The sequence below is a fragment of the Heteronotia binoei genome, chromosome 14 (assembly GCF_032191835.1).
Source record: "Heteronotia binoei isolate CCM8104 ecotype False Entrance Well chromosome 14, APGP_CSIRO_Hbin_v1, whole genome shotgun sequence".
Classification (NCBI taxonomy): Eukaryota; Metazoa; Chordata; class Lepidosauria; order Squamata; family Gekkonidae; genus Heteronotia; species Heteronotia binoei.
Window position 1 is genome coordinate 35,014,696 of NC_083236.1, and position 19,205 is coordinate 35,033,900.

A 19,205-nucleotide genomic window follows, 5' to 3' on the forward strand; every position below is an offset into this window, starting at 1 on the left:
TGGGGTGGGGGAGAGCTACTAGCCTATTGAGACTTTTCCCAGTGTTCTTAATGGCCAATTGGCCCCATTTGCATTGCAGAGACAATATTGATTAAGTTGAACTATGTGGATAATAAATTCCACTGGGGAGGTGTCTCTGCTTGCAGCAGCCATGGAAAAGTCCTGTAATGATTCCAGAAGAGCAGCCCCCACACCAGTCTGCTGAGGCAAAAACCATCAGAAGATTGGGGCACCTTTAAAGGCCTTTAGGTTTTTAATCACAGCATAAATGCAATAATTAAGTCTCCTATTTCTAATATACGTGATCCCTTTGAACACGCTTAAAGTGCTATAGAAATGCTAAGTGCCTATTAAAAACCTAACTGTTTAATCTCTCGTTTTAATTCTTGTTGCTAGTTTACTTGGAGGGAAGGGATAAGCAAAGAGGAAAAAGTAAAAGACAATTATCCCGTGCATGCTCAGAATCTGTCTTCCTTTTGATCATTATTTTACTTGGTACAGACCAAAGCCCCCCACACCTCCAGCACTGCAAGCAGTTGACAGAATGAAACCCTGGTTTGAATTAAGGGGGCGGGTACAAAAAAGTATCCTCCCTTAGAGCAGTATTTCCTATTTGCAGGGTCGTGACCTGGTACCAGTCCACGGAAGCCTCACTACCGGGTCACAAGAAAAGCCAAAGCTAGCCCCGCCCCATCTCTGTGTTGTGCAGAGAGGAGCTGGGCTGCCTCTCCTTCCTTCTCCCCCACTCCCAGTGTTTGAGAGAAAAGCTAGCATCCACTGGCACTTTAGAACCATGAAGTGTTCTTCAAGGTATGAGCTTTCATGTGTCTTGCAGTTTGTTCTTTTGGAGAGATTTCCCCGGGAGGCCTGGGCGGCAAAGAAGGGTGTGTATGTTTTTTTCAGCCTGGAGGGGCAGGGAGTGGGCGTTCCAGTAGCTATGTTTTTTACCAAACGACCCCTAGGCAGAATTTTTGCTGGCTGGGGTCATCTGATGGTGAGGAATGCTTTTTTTTCTTGGCCTCCCCCTTCTTTCCCTGCAAGCGATGCTGTCTGTATTCTTCGTGCTGGGAGGGAGGGAAGCAACAGTGGGAGAGCTTCTAGTGCCTTAGCCCCACTGGTGAACATTCTGGTGCTATTTGGGCATTGTATGAGGGAATTTTGAATAGTCCACCTGCCTGATCCAACATGGCTCCTCTTATGTTTATGTTTTTTTCTTTCCATTTATTTATTTATTTATTTATTTATTTATTTCTTCCTTCCTTTCCTTCCGTTTTTACTGGATGAAACTTTTCTGTTCATCATACTGTTGCTGCAGACATAGGAGCTCTGCCAAAGAAAAGTTGGCACCCCCAGTTGTAGCCAGGTGGCCTTCTATGAGATTTCTGTGTGAGTGAGTGAGAGTAAGAGGTGTGGGGCAGAAAGAGATTATTGGAGATTACTGCAGTATATTTCAACAGCACTGGAAGAGATGGTACTATGAACTTGGCACCATTTTACTGGTCCTGCTTTTAACAGCTGTCTGACACCAAAATTAAACTCCTCCTGTAGATATTAAAAAGGATGAAAGTAGTTCACTGGCTAAGTATCTGCACAACAGGTTGCTTTTAAAGGCATGGGAAACACAGCCAGTAAAAAGCTGCAAGCCCCTCATAAATATCCTTTTTGGGATAACTACAGAAAAGCTTGTATGAACTTCATATAACTTGAAATCAATTCATTAATTGCAATACAATTCTCTGCTACCTTTCACAGCGATTTCCCCGTGTTTCAACCAAAGAAAAGTATGAAAAATAGCTGTCGAAAGATTTTCTTGAAACCAAGCACACTTGGTTGTAGCTTGAGGCAGAATTCCAGTAGCGGCAACTGAAGGAAGGGCCTACTAAATGTGTCAGCATATTTTGAGGTAGAACAGCTGCCAGGGCCCAGTGCGGGTGGTACACAGTGCTGCCATTCCTGATGGCAATGGCAACAGCACTCCCAATTGCATACACTGGCCAGTGCTGTTGAGGAAGGAATATGTAGGTGGTGCAGGCAATTGAACATGGACATTAGGAGTGCTTGCAAGCTGGAGAAGAATACACAAACAGATAGGTGCATGCAGGTGTGGGGTGAAGACTGTCTACTTTCCACACTCATTTTGGCTCAGCATGAGTTTCAGAGAGATTTTTCTGAAAATGAATTTACTTCTGAAGAAGAGGCAGGTTTGGGGGAGTGCCCTGGAAGTGACATCACAGGAAAAGGTGGAGTTATGGTTCAGTGTGCCCCGGAAGTGACATCACTTGGTCCTTGACACCACAGGAAATTACATAATTCCTGTCTCCCAGCTTCACCCCCAAGTCTCCTGGCTCCACCCCCAAATTTTAGTGGGCCACGCAGGAGAAGTGTAAAAATAACCTGGCCATGGAAAAGAAAAGTTTGGGAAACCATGCCTTAGAGCATTGGACAAGTAGCTGGGAGACCCAGGTTTGACTCCCCAATAGACCATTGGGTGATCTTGGTCCCATTGTTTCCTTTTAGCCCAACATACCTCACAGGACAGTTTGAGTCCAGTGACACCGGCAAGTGGTCAAACCACATAGAATAGAGCCACACAGAATAAACTTCAGATGTTTGAGAGCTGCAAGACATGAATGTGTCTTGAGTGCCGGGAGGATGGGAGGAAGGCAGGTAGGGAGGGTGAGAGGTGGAAAGAAAGCAACTTTAAATGTATTATCTATGCCACCAGCTGGCTTAGCTTGGAGAAGCAATTTAAAGAGAGAAATGGCTTCTCCAAGCCAGCCGACAGGACAGTAGGGGCTTTGAGAGCCAAATAATGTGTATGAGCCACTTATGGGTCCTGAGCTGCAATTTGGCCACCCCTCTATAAAACCAACAAAGTTTTATTCAAGGTATAAGCTTTCATGTGCACGCACACCTCCTCAGATACTACTGGATTCAAACTTTGTTCTGCTGCTTCAGACCAACACAGCTGCACACCTGATTCTATATCTCACAGCGTCCTTGTGGGGGCAAAATGAAAGAGGGCCTAGATAGATAGATAGATAGATAGATTCAGTGGGAGCTCACAGGAGCACAGCTCCTGAACCTTTCTGAGAGTTCCACCTCCTTGTCTATTGAATAGTATGTGCAGCTGCATAACAATCCCTGGATGAGCTCCACCACCTATTTTTCTACAAAACGACCCCTGGATGTATGGATAGATAGATGATAAATGATGATGAAGATAGATAGATGATAGATAGATAGACAGACAGATGTCAGTTCATGCGTGAGCCAGCAAGGAAGAAAGGTAAGACAGCATGGTATAACCCAGGGGTGGCCAAACTGGCTCTTTCATACAGATTGTGTGGCTCTCAAAGCTCCCTCCCCACACCAGCCAGCTTGGAGAAAGCATTTCTCTCTTTAAATCACTTCTCCAATCTAAGCCAGCCAGCAGCTTGGAGCATGTATTTATAATTAAAGTTTCTTTCTTTCCACTTCTCTTTCCCTCATCTATTTTCCTTCCTTCCTTCCCTCAAACATCTGATGTTCATGTCTTGTGGCTCTCAAACATGGCATTTATTTCATGAGGCTCTTCTGTGAAGCAAGTGTGGCCACCCCTGGTGTAGCCTGATCTCATCAGAGCTTGGCAGCTAAGCTGGGTTGGAAGAGAGGCCACTAAGAAAGGGACTGCAAAGGAAGGCAATGGCAAACCACCTCTGCTTCTCACCTGCCTTGAAAGCCCCTTGCTGTGGTCACCACAGGTCTGCTGTGACTTGATGGCATGTTACACACAGGGTGCATTCACACTGCACTAAGTAATGTGTTTTGCAACTGGATTTTTGCTGTTCTTAACGCATTATTTAGTGTGTGTGAATGCACCTAGATACGCTGCCTTGAGCTAAGAGGAAACACTCTCTGTGTGTGTACGTACACACACATATATTGGCCACTGTGTGACACAGAGTGTTGGACTGGATGGGCCATTGGCCTGATCATACATGGCTTCTCTTATGTTTTATGTGCTGTAAATATTTAAATATTTGACTGCATGGAACAGGTACATTCACAGACCCAGGCCTTCTTTCCAGGTGGGTAGCTAAGTCAGTCTATGGAAGCCAAATCAAAATGGGGGTTCGTCAACACTTTGAAAACAAACTAAATTTATTTTCAGTGTCAGCTTCCCCAAGACTGAGGTGGCTTCATTCGATGTACTATCGGTCGACTCATACACACAAAACAGGAGTTGGGAGAAGGGTGTTACCAGGCCCGTAGCTAGCTAGCGGCCCACAGGGCCTGGGCCTGGCCCCGGCCCCGACAGGTTTTGGGGGGCCCTCACCCCCCATCCCAGGGCCACCCCCCTCCTGTGTGATTTAAATTGTGCCACTGCCTCTCCCATGCCATTTAAAGGGCCCACCAATCAACTGATCAGCAGGCTCTTTAAATCACATGGGAGGGAGAGGGATGGTCTCCAGCTTCTCCATCTTTTTGCACTCGCTCCATGGGCCTTCCCCAGTGTCGTCCTGCGGCACCGTCCCCCCTTGGTCCCTAGCTACAGGGCTGGGTGTTACCAAGAGAAGTCTCAACGAGATCCAAGAGTAACTGGTTGACACTAGAAAAGAGTCCAGTAGCCCCCAAAAGACTAACCAAATTTATGGCAGGGTGTGAGATTTCGTGAGTTCCTGCTCCCTTCTTCTGAAGGGGCGTGAGAAGAGCTTCTAAACACGTGTCGTGTCAGACGAGATCCGACAGGCAGCCCCCTGCCCCCAAATCGCGGCGGGGGGGGGTGGATCCGTGCCTCCCCAAAGCAAGGAGGGCCTGCCGCAGCCCCGCTCCTTCCCCCGTCCCGCCTCTGCCTGCCGCCCTCTCTCCTCTCGCCGCGCTCGGAGGGGGAATGGGTGGAGTTGAGGCGCCGGGTTTCCTGAGAGGAAGTGACCCAAGGCAGCTGGAATGCCAGCCTGGCTGCGCCGCGACGGGGCCCCGGCTCGCTCCCTCCAGCAGCGCCCGCCTCGGGGAAGCCCGAGCGCCGCCGCCGCCGCCCGCTGGGGGTGAGGGCGAGAGGGAGCCATGCCGCATTTCACGGTGGTGCCGGTGGAGGACAAGCACCGGACGGACTACGACAACTTGGAAGGGCTCAGCTGGGTGGACTACAGCGAGCCCGGCAGCGGCGGCGGGGCGTCCCGGCAAGGCGCGCAGCTGCACCAGCGCGATGCCTACGACACGGTCAGCTCCGACGGTGAGTGGCAGCCGCGCGAGCTAGTGGGGAAAGGGCGCCTTTTGTTTGGTCTCGCCTGCTGCTGCGGCTGCTTCGCGAAAGCGGGCGTCGCCGCCTCCGCCGCTGCTCTTCGCGAGAGGGGAAATCCCGCTACGCCTGCTTTGTTCCAGGCGGAGCTGTGGCCGCTCCTAGCAAAGCAGGAGCTCGCCTCTTCCAGCGCGTCTGTTTTGGGAACGAGGCTCGACGTGCGGTTGTTGTTACTCCGCCTGCAGATTCGAGGGGCTGGGTGAAAAGCTGGCCGCCCCGACGGCACGCGAGGCTGGGGCTTGCATCCCGCGCCAGGGCTGGCGGGACTGCGAGAGTGCTTCTGAGCATGTGCAGAGCACCCGAAGTAGACCCTGACCAGGAGGCAAGATGGGTTGAGTGTGTGTGTGTGTGTGTCTTCGGCTCTGATCACACGCGCGAAATAATACACTTTCGATCCACTTCCAGTGCACTTTCCAACTGGATTTTGCCAGTTCAGACAGTAAAGTCCAGTTGCAAAGTGCACTGTTAGTGGATTGAAAGTGCATTATTTAGTGTGTTGGTGCTTTCACACATGCTAAATAATGCACTTTCAAGCTACTGGGTTTTACTGTACGAAATGGCAAAATGCACTTGCAAACAGTAGCTGAAGTGGATTGAAACTGCATTTTTAGCATGTGTGAAAGTGCCCTGTGTGACTGCAGCCTCAGTGTCAACCCCATGCTTCAAGCCTCGAAGCCAGGCCAGGCTGGTTCACCAGAGCAAATAAGCATTTCTGAACATATATAGAGTTTCCCTGGCAGCCCTGACTGGGAGGCAAGACTGGGATGGAGCTTGTGGCCACTGATGTTTAAACCAGCCCTAGAACAAAGTTTGAGTCCAGTAGCACTTTTTAGGCCAAACAAGGTTTACTCAAGGTATGATTTTTTCATGTGCACACCCACTTCTTCAGATACCACGAAACCAGCCCTAGTTTGACTGCTTGGAATAAGAGCCATCACAGAATAAATGTTTCTGAGCATGTGCAGAGTTCTCTTGGCCGCCTTTGCTAGGAGGCAAGCTGAGAAATGGGGGTGATGCTAGGCCTCAGGTGGTTAGTTGGGGGTGTCACGGACTAGTTTTACGCATGTTCACCTGGGAGTAAGCCCCGTTGTGGGCAGGCGCCCTTCTTGTGCCTGAGCATCTAAATGCCCCTTTCCATGAAATAAGGCAGGATCTGCCAGGGGGCTCCCTTGCATGAGGTCTCCTTCCATGCTCTGGATGCTGGTCAGGAAATCTGTCTGGTGAATTCGGGCTCAAGGTCAGATTTTTCCTGGTTCTTAAATCAGGTTCAGAATCCACTGACCCAAAAAGGCATCTGGCTTGCTTTGCCATGCGATCAGACCAGGTCTACTTACGCAGCAAGCACACAGAGAATCAGGGTATCAAGATGGCTGGCAGGTGGATTGGATCTTTGGTTTACAATCCAGTCACAGTGGCTCCAGCACAAGCACATAAAACAGTGCTTTTGCACAGCTCGCTTTCATGCCAATGACGCTTGCACAAAATATCTTCCGGGCAGATTCTGAGTTGCAGAATGGGCTGAAGTTGCCAGTTAGAATCTGTGTCTCTGGCTCCAAAAGGGCATGGAGTTAATTTCCCTTCTGCATAACTTGGCCTCAAGTTTTAGAAACAAAGCATCATGTGATGCAATCCCTGATCCCAGAGGCTCACTAGAGAATATGAAAGTTTCCTATCTGCTTTAGACCAAAGGTCTGACTTTCTCTGTCACCAGCTAGATGCCTTTGGGATGTTGACTGTGTGACGAGAAGATAACAGTGGCCAGCATTCAATGTCCAGAGGTGTACTGCCCTTATGCATGAGCATTTCATTAATCTGTTATGGTTTATAACTGCTGTTAGGATTTCCCTTCATGAATGAATGTAAAGGGCTCAGACGCAAAGTTTGAATGAGGACTCTTATACTGGTTGAGTACCAAGGGCAATTTCAGGTGTCTCTATTGGGAGAGAAGAGAGAACACCTGTCTGCATTCTAATGCCTTCTTCTGAACGTAGTAAAGGAATCTGGATGAAGTGCAGTGCTCAAAATGGCTTGGCAAAGTCCTAAAGGGTTAACAAAGGGTGAAGAAAAAAAGACAGATTGTAAGCATGTGGGTGGGTTATTATTATTAATTATTCAGTTTAATTGATCACTCCATCACAGCTGTCCCCAGGCTCTGGGCAATGTACATCAGTTAATAGGAAACAACACATGGATTAAAACCAATATACCAGTTTAAAGTTAAAAAAACATTTTGCAAACTCCTTTGCTTCCCTACTAATTTCGTTCTTATTCTGGCCTACTGGGTGTTGTGCTGGGAGGGCAGGGGAGACTTAGAGGGGTGGGAAATGAAGGTGCCAGCAAAATGAAGGTTGGTGGTATGGGACATCCTCTGGTGGTATGGGGCTGGACTGGGAGACCTTTGGGTGCATTCTACCTCCATTCTATTTTTCCCCCAAATTGTATTTATAAAGTTTTCATAAAATGAGTAAGCATATACAGCTATTAACCATTTACAGCTAAAGATAACAAACTATTTAAACTGTTATTTTGACAACATTTAAATACCTGACACATAATATAATACAAAATCTAAATATCTAGTGGGAACTTTACAATTTCCAGTAACATTATTCACATAATCAAAAATAACATACCATTTCTCAACAAAATGATTTCCAAGTTCCAGATTCTCCATTTGTAATAATTGTGTTGCAAGTGTATCCTTTATTACTATGCCACAAACCTTCAAAAAGCAACTTTTAATTGTGGGGATCTAATTAGATTTCCAAGACTGAGCTAAAGCCATTTCCCCAGCTGTTAACAGGAGTGAAATAAATTTAGCTTGTAGAGAATGAAATGAATGATCTGGCCGGTGCTTCAGTAGGTCTAATTCTGGTATGCAAGGAACTATACTGCCCACTATTTCTGTAATTTTGGCAGTGATTAGAGACCAGTATCTTTGAACTTTTGGGCAATGCCACCAACAATGCAGGAATGAACCATCCACCTCCATTCTATAGGAATCTAGGGGATCTCTATAGAAAAGATACCCGAAGACCAAACTGTGGACATAATTGTGCCTACATTTTCTGCTGCAACTCAGATAACACCATGAATGGGGCCATTTGGGTCAGGATAGTACACACAGTGAAGTTGTGAGGTAGGTGCGACTGAGAGAGCTCTGAGAGAACTCCTGAGAGAGCAGCTCTTTCAAGAACTGTGACTGACCCAGGGTCACTCAGCAGCTGCATTGTTCTCCCAGATTAGAATCTGTGTACTTAACCACTACACCAAATAAATATGTATGTGGAAGTGCTGGCCACCTGCTAAGTGTTTAAATGCAAGGGTTCTTCTAAGCAGGTACTGAATTCGTTTTGCTTACTATTGAGTAGCTGGGATTTCTACTGAAGATTAGGGTGTTCAAATTCCGGAGATGTTATTTCTAGGCTGGCATTTGTTACTCTAGAAACTGAGTGCTGGGTTTCTTTCTGGCCCAGTGGCATGCACTATACATCGCACCTCTTTGTCCTGTACCAATTTTCTGTGCAAACATCATCTCACAAGACCTGGGAATTCTGGCAAACCTGAACATCTGGGGAATTTAGACATCTTTTCTTAGATGCCTTGGAAACCAGGGTGATTCCAGATGCTTTTGGAGAGTCAGAAATACGAAAAGCATTTCTGTATGCATCGGAGGGGTTGCAGAGCTTTCCACATGTTCCTCCTCCACCCTCGCTTTTTCTCCTCCCCTCCCCGCCCATACAAGCAGTCAGACGACTGAAAGTCCCTCCACCCTCCCTGCCGGTTCATTTCAAGTTTCCATGAATGGGGGGACTGTTGATGTCTGGGAAAGTCCATCATGGGAAAGAATGGCCAGCTGTTCCTTTTGCTGGCGGGCAGAGAGTGGTGGAGCCCTAGGCTGCTGGCTCAGCGGTTCATCCCGGTGACTCTAAGCAAGAAAAAACTGCAGAGAATATGGGCACATGGCACGGTGGGGTGCACTTGTGTCCCAGGGTATCTCTAAATTATAAAATATAATGATCAAATATATAAATTATACAATATAGTTATAAATTATAACTAAAGGAATAAATCACGGAAGCTGACAGATACCTTCTTGTAAAATGGTGATTTTGTATTCCTCTTCAAGGGGAATGCGTCTCTAGGAATTGTGGGATGAAATAGGTTTTCTGGGGTCTGTACTAAGCCCATCTGAGAAGCTAAATGCAAACAACAGCCACGGTGTTAAATATACTATATGTAATGTAAACTATTATAAATAATCAATTCTGTGTGCAGACAATAAATGATCCAAAATGCCCAAGAACGTTCACAATTTTTAGAAATCTACATGTTAGGAATACAGTTCTGTTATCACCATGTATAATAAATGTTCATTTTCAACTTTTAACTGTTTCAACGAGACAACCAGCCATCTGTTGCATCGCAGTTGAGAGTCACCTTTAAAGAGGAAGACAGAAACATCTACAATATAGACTCACATACTTCTAGTTGAGAATGGAAACATCCACTTTATAGAGTCTTTTATTTTGAGTTGAGTGAAAGTTTAAAGCTGAAAACTAACATTTATTATACATGCTGCTAAACATATTGTAAATTTCTAAACATTGTGAATTTTTGTGGTTATTTTGGATTATTTGCGCATATAATTATTTATAATAGTTTACATTACATATAGCAGGGGTGACCAAACTGTGGCTTGGAAGCCACATATGGCTTTTTCACACATATTGTGTGGCTTTTGAAGCCCCCCCCCCGAAATTGGTCAGCTTGCAAAAAGCATTTGTCTCTTTAAATCCCTTCTCCAAGCCAAGCCAGTCAGCAGCTTAGAGAATGCATTTAAAGTTAAAGTTGCTTTCTTTCCACATTTCCTCCTCCCTGTATTCCTTCCTCCCTCCCTCCCTCGCAGCTCTCAAACATCTAACATTCATGTCTTACAGCTCTCAGACATCTAACATTTATTCTGTGTGGCTCTTATGCTAAGCAAGTTTGGCCACCCCTTGACATGCAGTATATTTTACATGGTGTGGTTGTTGTTTGTGTTTAGTCTTACCACCATGGTCCTTGTTTGTTCTAATTCAGTCTGAGGAGCAGGGTTTGCTGGTTAGTACTTGGACAGGAGATCACCAAGGAAGTCCGTGGTTGCTGTGCAGGGGCAGGTGATGGCAAACCACCTCCATTTGTCTCTTGCCTTGAAAACGCTATGGAGTTGCCAGATGTTGGACATGACTCACGGGTAAAGTAACTGGTCTGCATGCAGAAGGTCCAAGGTTCAATTCTCCAGCATCTCCTGTTAAAAGGATCAAGTAGTAGACAATAGCCCTGACCTGGAGATCCTGATCTCAGAAGCTGATCAGTGTTGACTTTGGTTAGTATTTGGGTTGGAGACTGCCAAGAAATAGAAGAGTCTCTATTCAGGGGCAGGCAATGGCAAACTACCTTTGAACGTCTCTGGTCTTAACAATCACACAGGGTCACCATAAGTGTGGCTGCAACCTGTCAGCCAAAAAAAAGGGGGGGGTAGGTGAGCCCTGGGAGAGCTCTACCACTGGATTATAGCCCTTCTCTTTTCAAACACCTTAGCGTGGTGTTGATAGGGATTCTTTAATTTCATTCTCATAAATACAATTTGAAATAATATCCTTACCAATAGGTTCTGAGTCTTTCCCAGCCGGCCTTTTTGAGATTTTTTTTTTTTGTATAAAGATGCCAAGGGTTATTGAGGAAACACACGACTGGATAAAACTAACTGTCCATCTAATCTAGCATTGTGTCTGGTTAGTGGCAAGCCAGATACACCCAGGAGATTCACTGGCAGCACACAGAGGCCAAAACCGCCTCTCAGCAACATTCATGAGATACCCTGCTTCTGAACATGGAGGTTCCATTGAGCCACTGATAACGATTCTCTATGGATTTGTCTAATCCCCCTTTAACGCCAAAAAATCTGTCCCACATGCTAAAAGAACCACGTCAGATGGGATACTGTGTGTAGTAGCTGTTGTTCTTTGAAATAATCCACCTGTCCTTGCCAAAAAATTTAAGCCAATGTAACACTGGTGTGACTTGAAATGAGTGTGAATGCAGTTCTGGGTGTAATTTTCCTCCACCTACATTTCCGCATACATTTGGACTTTGAGGTGTTCTGGAATTGTTTTTGTGCTTGCTTAGATTTCTGTATAAATAGTGCAGCTCACAGGTCTAAAAAATAGAGGTTCTAGTCCTAAAGGGTGTGGGTTGGATCCTGCCCACTTTTCTGCTGACAAAAGAAGGAGGGGCCCCTTTTTGTGTCCCAAAAGACTATTTGATGGTGTGCCCTCTAAGCTGTGCAGGTGAGCTGCAGCCTCTCATTAACCCAGAAAGCCCCGCTCAGCAGTGGTCTGGAGCCAAGCAGGGTCTTGCACTGCCCGTTGCCTATTTAAATATTTAAAAGGTAAAGGTAGTCCCCTGTGCAAGCACCAGTCATTTCTGACTCTGGGGTGATGTCACTTTCATGATGTTTTCATGGCCGACTTTTTGACGGGGTGGTTAGCCTTTGCCTTCCGCAGTCATCTACACTTTACCTCCAGCAAGCTGGGTACTCATTTTACCAACCTCAGAAGGATGGAAGGCTGAGTCAACCTTGAGCCAGCTACTTGATCCCAGCTTCTGCCAGGATCAAACTCAGGTCATGAGCAGAGCTTGGACTGCAGTACTGCAGGTTGCTATTCTACACCATGGGGCTCTTATTTTAATATTACAGCAGTTCTCTTCTGCTCAGGATGTGAACTGCTCCACTCAGTAATGTGTGTGTATGGCGGGGGTGGGGGGAGGTTAGAGGAATATTGACTATGGATCCTGCGACCCATGTGTACAAAAGCCATTCAGGATGATGGTTCTGGTAAGGAGAAGAATTAGGCAAAAAATAATGGAAAAATTTATAGGAACCATGCCACTGTTCTTTAGACGTTCAGGTTTATAGAAGTCTGTTTTATATAATCTAAGTAAACATGATTTTTTTTTTAAAAAAAAGGTAAATTAAACTCCTTAATCTCATGCTGCTGTTTGCTTTTTCTTCTCTGCTGCTCACTTTATTTCCTTTGGCTTGTCTTTAAATACACATTCATAGATATCAAATAGGGGGAATTTAAAAGCTCATTCCACAAACCACACTTTGCTGGGCAGAACGCCAGGCATGGAGGTTTTGTGCATGTGCAGAGACAGCAGGCCTGGCTGCCAGTTGTAGCTGTTCTAGTTGAAATCCTAAGAAAGCAAGGATCCCCCCATGCATGTTTCCATTTGGGGCTGAGGCTCAGTGACTGAGTGTGCAGAAAGTCCCTGGTTCAGTCCCCATGGTCTCCAGTTAAAAGGGTTAGGTAGTGTCAAAGACCTCTGCTTGAGGATCCTGGAGAGCTGCTACTAGTCAGAGTAGGCAATATCAACCTTGATAAATCAATGGTTTTATTCAATAGAAGGCAATTTCATATATCCAACCCCCCTCAATCATTTATCTTTGCAGACATACTTGTGCATAGAAGATCTGCATTTCTTCAGCACTGAACATTGCTGAGTCCTGCCACTCTGGAGGCAATGGAAGTAATTAGAAGTCCAGTGTGGCTGGAGTGTGGGTCTAGGAGATCTGGGTTCAGATTCATGCTCTACCATGAAACTTGCTAAGTGGCATTGGGTTTCTCTCTGTCTGTCTGTCTCTCTCTCTCTTGCAGACTCAAATCTGGGAGAACTGGGTGGGCCTCCACATGCAGCTGCTGGTATGAATTTGGGTCAGTCACAAGCTCTCTCAGAGCTGTTCTCTCAAGAGTAGTTCTCTAAAGAGCTCTCTCAGCCCTACCTACTTCACAGGGTGTCTGTTGTGGGGAGAGGAAAGGAAGGAGATTGTAAGCCTCTCTGAGACTCCAAGTGAAGGGCAGGTATCCACTCTCCTCCTCCTCTCTCTCTCTCCCTCCCTCCCCCCCTCTAATTTTACAGGTTTGGTTGTGAGTAGAAAGACAAGCCTTGAGGTGGTTGGAAGAAAGATGGGATTAAAATGTACTGGATGAGACATAGCACTGTCTGATATTGCCAAATGCCTGCTGGTACTTCCCATAATGTCCTAGTTCCTACCAGCACTGTCAAATGTGTGCTCATGATGCACAGGACTTTGGGCAGGCAATCCATCTGTCAGTGCACCTAAAGAGATGCTGATTGAGTCTGAGCCAATCAGATTTGTGGGAACAGGCTACCAAGGCTTTGAACATTCTATGGCAGTTATGGAGTGTGTGTAACCAGCTGTTGGCTGGTGAAGATGCTGGCTGGTGGAGATTGGCTCAGATGTGGAACATATGTGCATTTTGGACATGTGCTTCTTAGCAATTAACTGAGAACCTTTTTCCAGAAAATATTCTCTCCATTGCTGTACAGGCAGTCCCTGAAGCCAAATGAGGCTGTGTCTAAGCTTGCTAGATCCTCAAACACCAGCAAATCTGGGTGTGTTTTCACTTAACCTTTTGTTTGCAAGTGGTATTATTTTTTGCCTCAGTTCTACCCGTGTCATGTATGTGCTTTGCTGAGTAAATGAGGTAGGCTGGATTGGGTGAGGGCAATATGGCAGACACGTTTGTTGCTGTTTGCACTTGTTGCTGAAACAGTGCCTTCAGCCATATGTTGAATTGGCAAACAAGTTTCTGTTTGTTTGCTTACAATGTTTATATGCCCCTCTTTTCAAATAAACTTAAGGCAGATTGCTAAAGCTATTTAAAACCATTAAATAACATAGAACACAATATTTGAAACCAGTAAATAGCTTGGAGCTTGGAGAATGCATTTAAAGTTAAAGTTGCTTTCTTTCCATCTTTCCCTTCCTCTCTCTGTTTGCTTACCTGCCTTTCTGCCTTCCTTCCTGTCTTGCAGCTCTTAAATATCTGACATTCATGTATTGTGGCTCTCATATATCTGACAGTTATTCTGTGTGGCTCTTACATTAAGCAAGTTTGGCCACTCCTGGCATAGAGGTAAATTGTGTGTAAAGTTACTGTCAAGTTGCAGCTGATTTATGGTGCCCCTGTAGGCCGGGTTTTCTAGGCAAGAGACCACAGAGCTGGTTTGCCATTGCCTGCTTCCTTGATTGAAATATTACCTAGCACTGACCCTGCTTAGCTTCTCTGATCTGACAGGCTCAGGTTAGCCTGGGCCATTGGGGGCAACCTGACTGGTGAGTAGTCCCACCAGGTAGGCGCCACAGCTGAGAAGGCTGTAAAAGGTTCACATTTGTTTACTGGTGAGGGTCAAGAGGCCCTACTCAGATGAGTGGATCTGACTCCTGTAGTTGTAGAAGAAGAAGAAGATACTGGATTTATATCCCACTCTATACTCTGAATCTCAGAGTGGTCACAATCTCCTTTTACCTCCCCCCCCCCAACAGACACTTTGTGAGGTAGGTGGGGCTGAGAGAGCTCTTACAGCAGCTGCCCTTTCAAGGACAACTCTGTGGGAGCTATGGCTGACCCAAGGCCATTCCAGCAGGTGCAAGTGGAGGAGTGGGGAATCAAACCCGGTTCTCCTAGATAAGATTCCACAAACTTACGTAACTATTACACCAAACTGGCATGTCAGATGTAAGGGTCCTAGGCCCCTGGGGGGCTTTGTAAGTAAGCAGTACTTTTTGGTATTTTCTGTATTAGTGTATATGTGTCTGTGTGTGTGTGCCTGGAAGTCATGGTGACTTGTGGCAACCCCTACTGGGGCATGGAGGACATTCCGAGAAGTGGCTTGATGCATCTGCCTCTGCCTCCCAGTCTTGGTATTCCAAGGAGGTCTCCCATCCAAATACTTGCCAGGGTCGGCCCTACTTAGCTTCTGAGATCTGATGGAACTGAGCTTGCCTGGGCTATCAGGTTAGGGCAGTAACCAATCAGTACTTTGAATTGAACATGGAAAATAATCAGCAATCAGTGAAGCAATTGCAAAGATCATGGGGGGGGGGGTGTGGAATCCCATCCATGTGGCTCTTGTGCATGCACAGAGATGGCTGAGTTTTGTATGTCTAGCACAGAGCAATATTACTCCAATCATAATGAGAAAAGGTGGGGGGGGGGGAGAATGAATACCAGAGTTTGGACTGAGAAATACAGGCGTCCCAGAAGTGTGGTCTGAGCTTGTCAGGACTTGGGAGCTTATAAGGGTCAGTCATGGTCACTGCATGGATGGAAGTCCACCAAGGATGACCAAGTTTGCTATGCAGAGGAAGGCAATGTGAACGTCTCTTGCCTTGCCATGGTTACGGCTGCCATGAGTTGGTCATAACCCAACAGCACCTTTTTCTTTTGGCCCAAAGGGATTTTAAATAAGTTGGAAAGCTAGGAATGGCCTCTTTGGCATCCTATGCAAGCTGTAGGAATTGGTTAAATAAAAAAATAAAAGTCTAAATTGTGCCAGGGCAGTTTAAAAAAAAAGCAGCTGAAAAATTTCAGATTTTTGGTAGTAGCACTTAGAGGCAAATAAGCAGTCAATGTAACATTGAATAACTTCTGATAATTTTCTATACAAACTGAAACAATTACATTCAAACCAACAGGAAATTACAGACTACTTCTACAAATACTTGTGGCTTCTAGTGTTAGGAAACTTCTTTAATTTTTGAAGAATATAAAAAGGGGGTGGGGGTGGAGTTTAATTGGAAATAATTCTTTTTCTTGTTTGCTATGAAGGCTGGAAGTTTACTTTTTCCCTGTAAAGCTCTTCTGTCTTATCAGGTGTTGGCAGATTCCCCTTTTCATGTTGTTTTTAAGGCTGGAGAAATGTGCTGTTGAGTAAAATGCCCCTTGGAGGCAACTGTTGCTGTTTTTGCCTTGGATGCCTAGTAATGCCAGCTTCAGAGGAGAAGGAGCAGACGGATCAGTTAAATTTATCGATGCCTTTTTAGAAATCTCTGGAATTCTGGTTCTGTCAGGGAAGACTTGCAAGCCAGACTCTTCCAATGAGTCAACCATTATAACAAACAACTCTCCTCAGCTTTCTCTGTCAAAAACATAGCTGGGTTTTGCCAAGTGAGTGAGAGAGGATAAAATGGAGTAGAAGAAAATGATATGGTAAGCTGCTTTGAGTCCTTGCTGGGGAGAAAAGTGTGTAAATATTTATTTATTAATATATTAAAATATTTATACCATGCCTTTCCTTTTGACCCAAAGTTTGTTTTGTTTAAAGATAACTTGGTTTTGAGGTTGAAAGACTGGTAACCCTGAAGAATTTTTTTCAAGCACTATGCAGGTGTTCAAACGGCATACTGAGCATTAGAGTGGGATTGTGTTGTGTGGGGTGTTGGGGTTGTCTGCTGAGTTTTGAAGGACTGTGGCTCAATGGTAGAACATCTACTTGGCACGTAGAAGACCCAGGTTCAATCCATGGCATCACCTTTCTCCAGCTAGGCCTATTTATTGTTTCCTCCACCCATCTTCACTGAGCAAGTTTTCCCTCCAAATCTCTGCCACCCGATCAGAGGGACAGAAGGGATCCTGGGAAATGTAGGCCCTGTAGCTGCTCTGATGCAGGCTTCCCCGGGCCTGTAGGCCTCACTAGGACTAGGATCATGACAGGAGCCAAGGCTAGGCTTCCCAACCTCCCCGCCCTGGCAGGGGACCTCCATATTTGCAGCCTCCACCCCCGCTCTCCAAAAATCCGGGGGCGGGGGAGAGAGAACATACATGTAGGCATCATGTAGTTGTAGAGCTCCTGATCTGTTTGTAAAATGCGTGTCTTTAAGGCTGTGCAGGAAACAGGAAACAGGAAGGGCTTCATTGGAAAGGGTCAGTAATAGTTTCCATGGAGAATGGCCCCTCCCTTTCTTTTGCTTTCGTTTTCACAGCAAGTAGAGTTCTGCAGGAAGAAGATCTAGTAAGTATTTGTGTGTGTGAAAGAGGGAGGGGGCAGGGGATTCCCTGGTTTGGAGGCCCTCCCCCCCTTTAGAAAGCATGGGGTGGGAGGGAAATGTCTAATTGAAATGTCTAATTGATCTGTGAGTATTGGGGGCTCTGGGGGGGCTATATTTTGAGGTAGAGGCACCAAATTTTTAGTATAGCATCTAGTGCCTCTCCCCAAAATACCCCCTAAGTTTCAAAACGATTGGACCAGGGGGTCCAATGCTATGAGCCCCAAAAGATGGTGCCCCTATCCTTAATTATTTCCTATGGAAGAAAGGCATTTAAAAAGGTGTGTTGTCCCTTTAAATGTGATGGCCAGAACTCTCTTGGAGTTCAATTATGCTTGTCACACCCTTGTTCCTGGCTTCACCCCCAATGTCTCCTGGCTCCACCCCCAAAGTCTGGCCCTGCCCCCAAAGTCCCCAGATTTTTCTTTAATTGGACTTGGCAACCCTAGCCAAGGCTGATTGGTAAATTGGGGACATTTTGGAAGGAACTCCTTTGCTGGGGGCAGAATCAGGATGGTATACACAAGCATAGCTAGTACTGAACCTGATGTGTTCAGGGATCTCAGGAGAAGTAGATTTTTCAGCTTGTTGCTTGAGAATGTTTGTGTTAACTCTTTGGGATTTGTAAATACGTGGCACTGTACTTGATGCCTTCAGTTGGCTGCTATGGAATTACAGAATGCTCTGGCTGAGTGTAGCAGAGATAATAAGAAATGGATGCTTCCTATGGAAATAGTCTTGCTTTTGCACCGTATGCCAAGATAAAAATGGAGAGGGCCACATAGAAGAGCTGGATTTAACTGCTGGGTGCCAGAGTTCAGGCCATTCAAGGAAGCCCGGTCAGCTGATGTAGCGCTTCCCAACTCCAGATGTGCGGTGGCTGGTTACAGCAGCTAGGGAGTTGTCCTGGAGCCAACTAAGCCTGCTGCTCAAAACAAGCTCTGGGGTGGAATCCATGAACATGGTTAGTGAGTCCAGAGAGAAGGGAAGTCTGGAGAAACAAAGCTGAAACAATTTCCTCATTGGTCACCTAGCCCAGGGATGGCCAGCGGTAGCTCTCCAGATGTTTTTTGCTTACATCTCCCATCAGCCCTAGCCAGCATGGCCAATGGCTGGGGCTGATGGGAGCTGTAGGCAAAACACATCTGGAGAGCTACCGTTGACCACCCCTGACCTAGCCTGTCAGTCATCTCAGGTAGGTGGCTAACACCCATATGCAGTTTATATAGAATTGTTAGTTGCCATTACTCTTCCAAAAGAGCCCAATTTTTAGATTGTTCTTTTTAGAAACCTGACACAGGTCTTTGAGGACCATGGGCTTATTATAGGGAGCTCAACACCTGCTATTTATGCCTTTTATAGAAACCTGAAAATGTATTTATTTTATTTCTTGGATTTGGATCCTACTCTCTCCTGTAACATCAGCAGTCGGTCCCCACACCTCACAGCCATACTGATGTTCTCCCTGTAGTACCACCATCTAGCTCCGCATCAGCTCTGCCCCTTCCTCTCTCCCAAAGTTACTTTTACTGATTACTTTTTAATGAACAGCTTAAGCTTTGGCTGTTTGCGGTGAAGAAACCCCATGCTAAGGGGAGATTAAGGCATTCTGCAGTCTTGCTGGCTGGCAAAATGCAGCTGGGCATAAAAGCCGTCTCCCAAGTTTGCTTGTTGTTTGAGACTGTGTGCTTGTTTGCTTGGTAACTGAATGTAGCAGGATGAATGATGCTCAGCAGAACAGTGACCCAAAAGGAAGTAGCGGTAAGTGTTTTCCTAGTAAGAATTTATATGGGACTAAAGGGCTTCTTGGAAATGATTTATGGAAAAGGGAAATGGTAGAGGGGACCACTTGCTAGAAATCCCAGTGCCAGCCATGCACAGATTTATGCCAGTGCACTGAAACAATTACACAGGGTGCTGTTGCGCATATTTATTACTTATTGTGAGGTCTTGTGTGTGCTTCTTCCCAACAAAGGAATAGCAATAATTAGTGTTTGGTCTGAAGAAGTGAATCATTAGTTGAAT

The 19,205-nt window shown here is 45.8% G+C and overlaps 1 protein-coding gene across 2 annotated transcripts in view; it reads left to right on the forward strand.

The window, feature by feature from the left end:
* Positions 1 to 5,025: 5,025 nt before the first annotated feature.
* The window catches only part of SLC12A4 (solute carrier family 12 member 4), a 67,797-nt gene continuing 53,617 nt past the window's right edge, over positions 5,026 to 19,205 (forward strand). Inside the window, exon 1 of one of the 2 annotated variants that reach the window (XM_060254525.1) lies at positions 5,026 to 5,215. In XM_060254525.1, the coding sequence (XP_060110508.1) occupies positions 5,047 to 5,215 (169 nt within the window). In that variant the 5' untranslated portion in view covers positions 5,026 to 5,046. Of the gene's footprint in view, positions 5,216 to 18,877; positions 18,942 to 19,205 lie in introns of those variants that run through there. The other variant, XM_060254526.1, reaches the window with a different exon arrangement.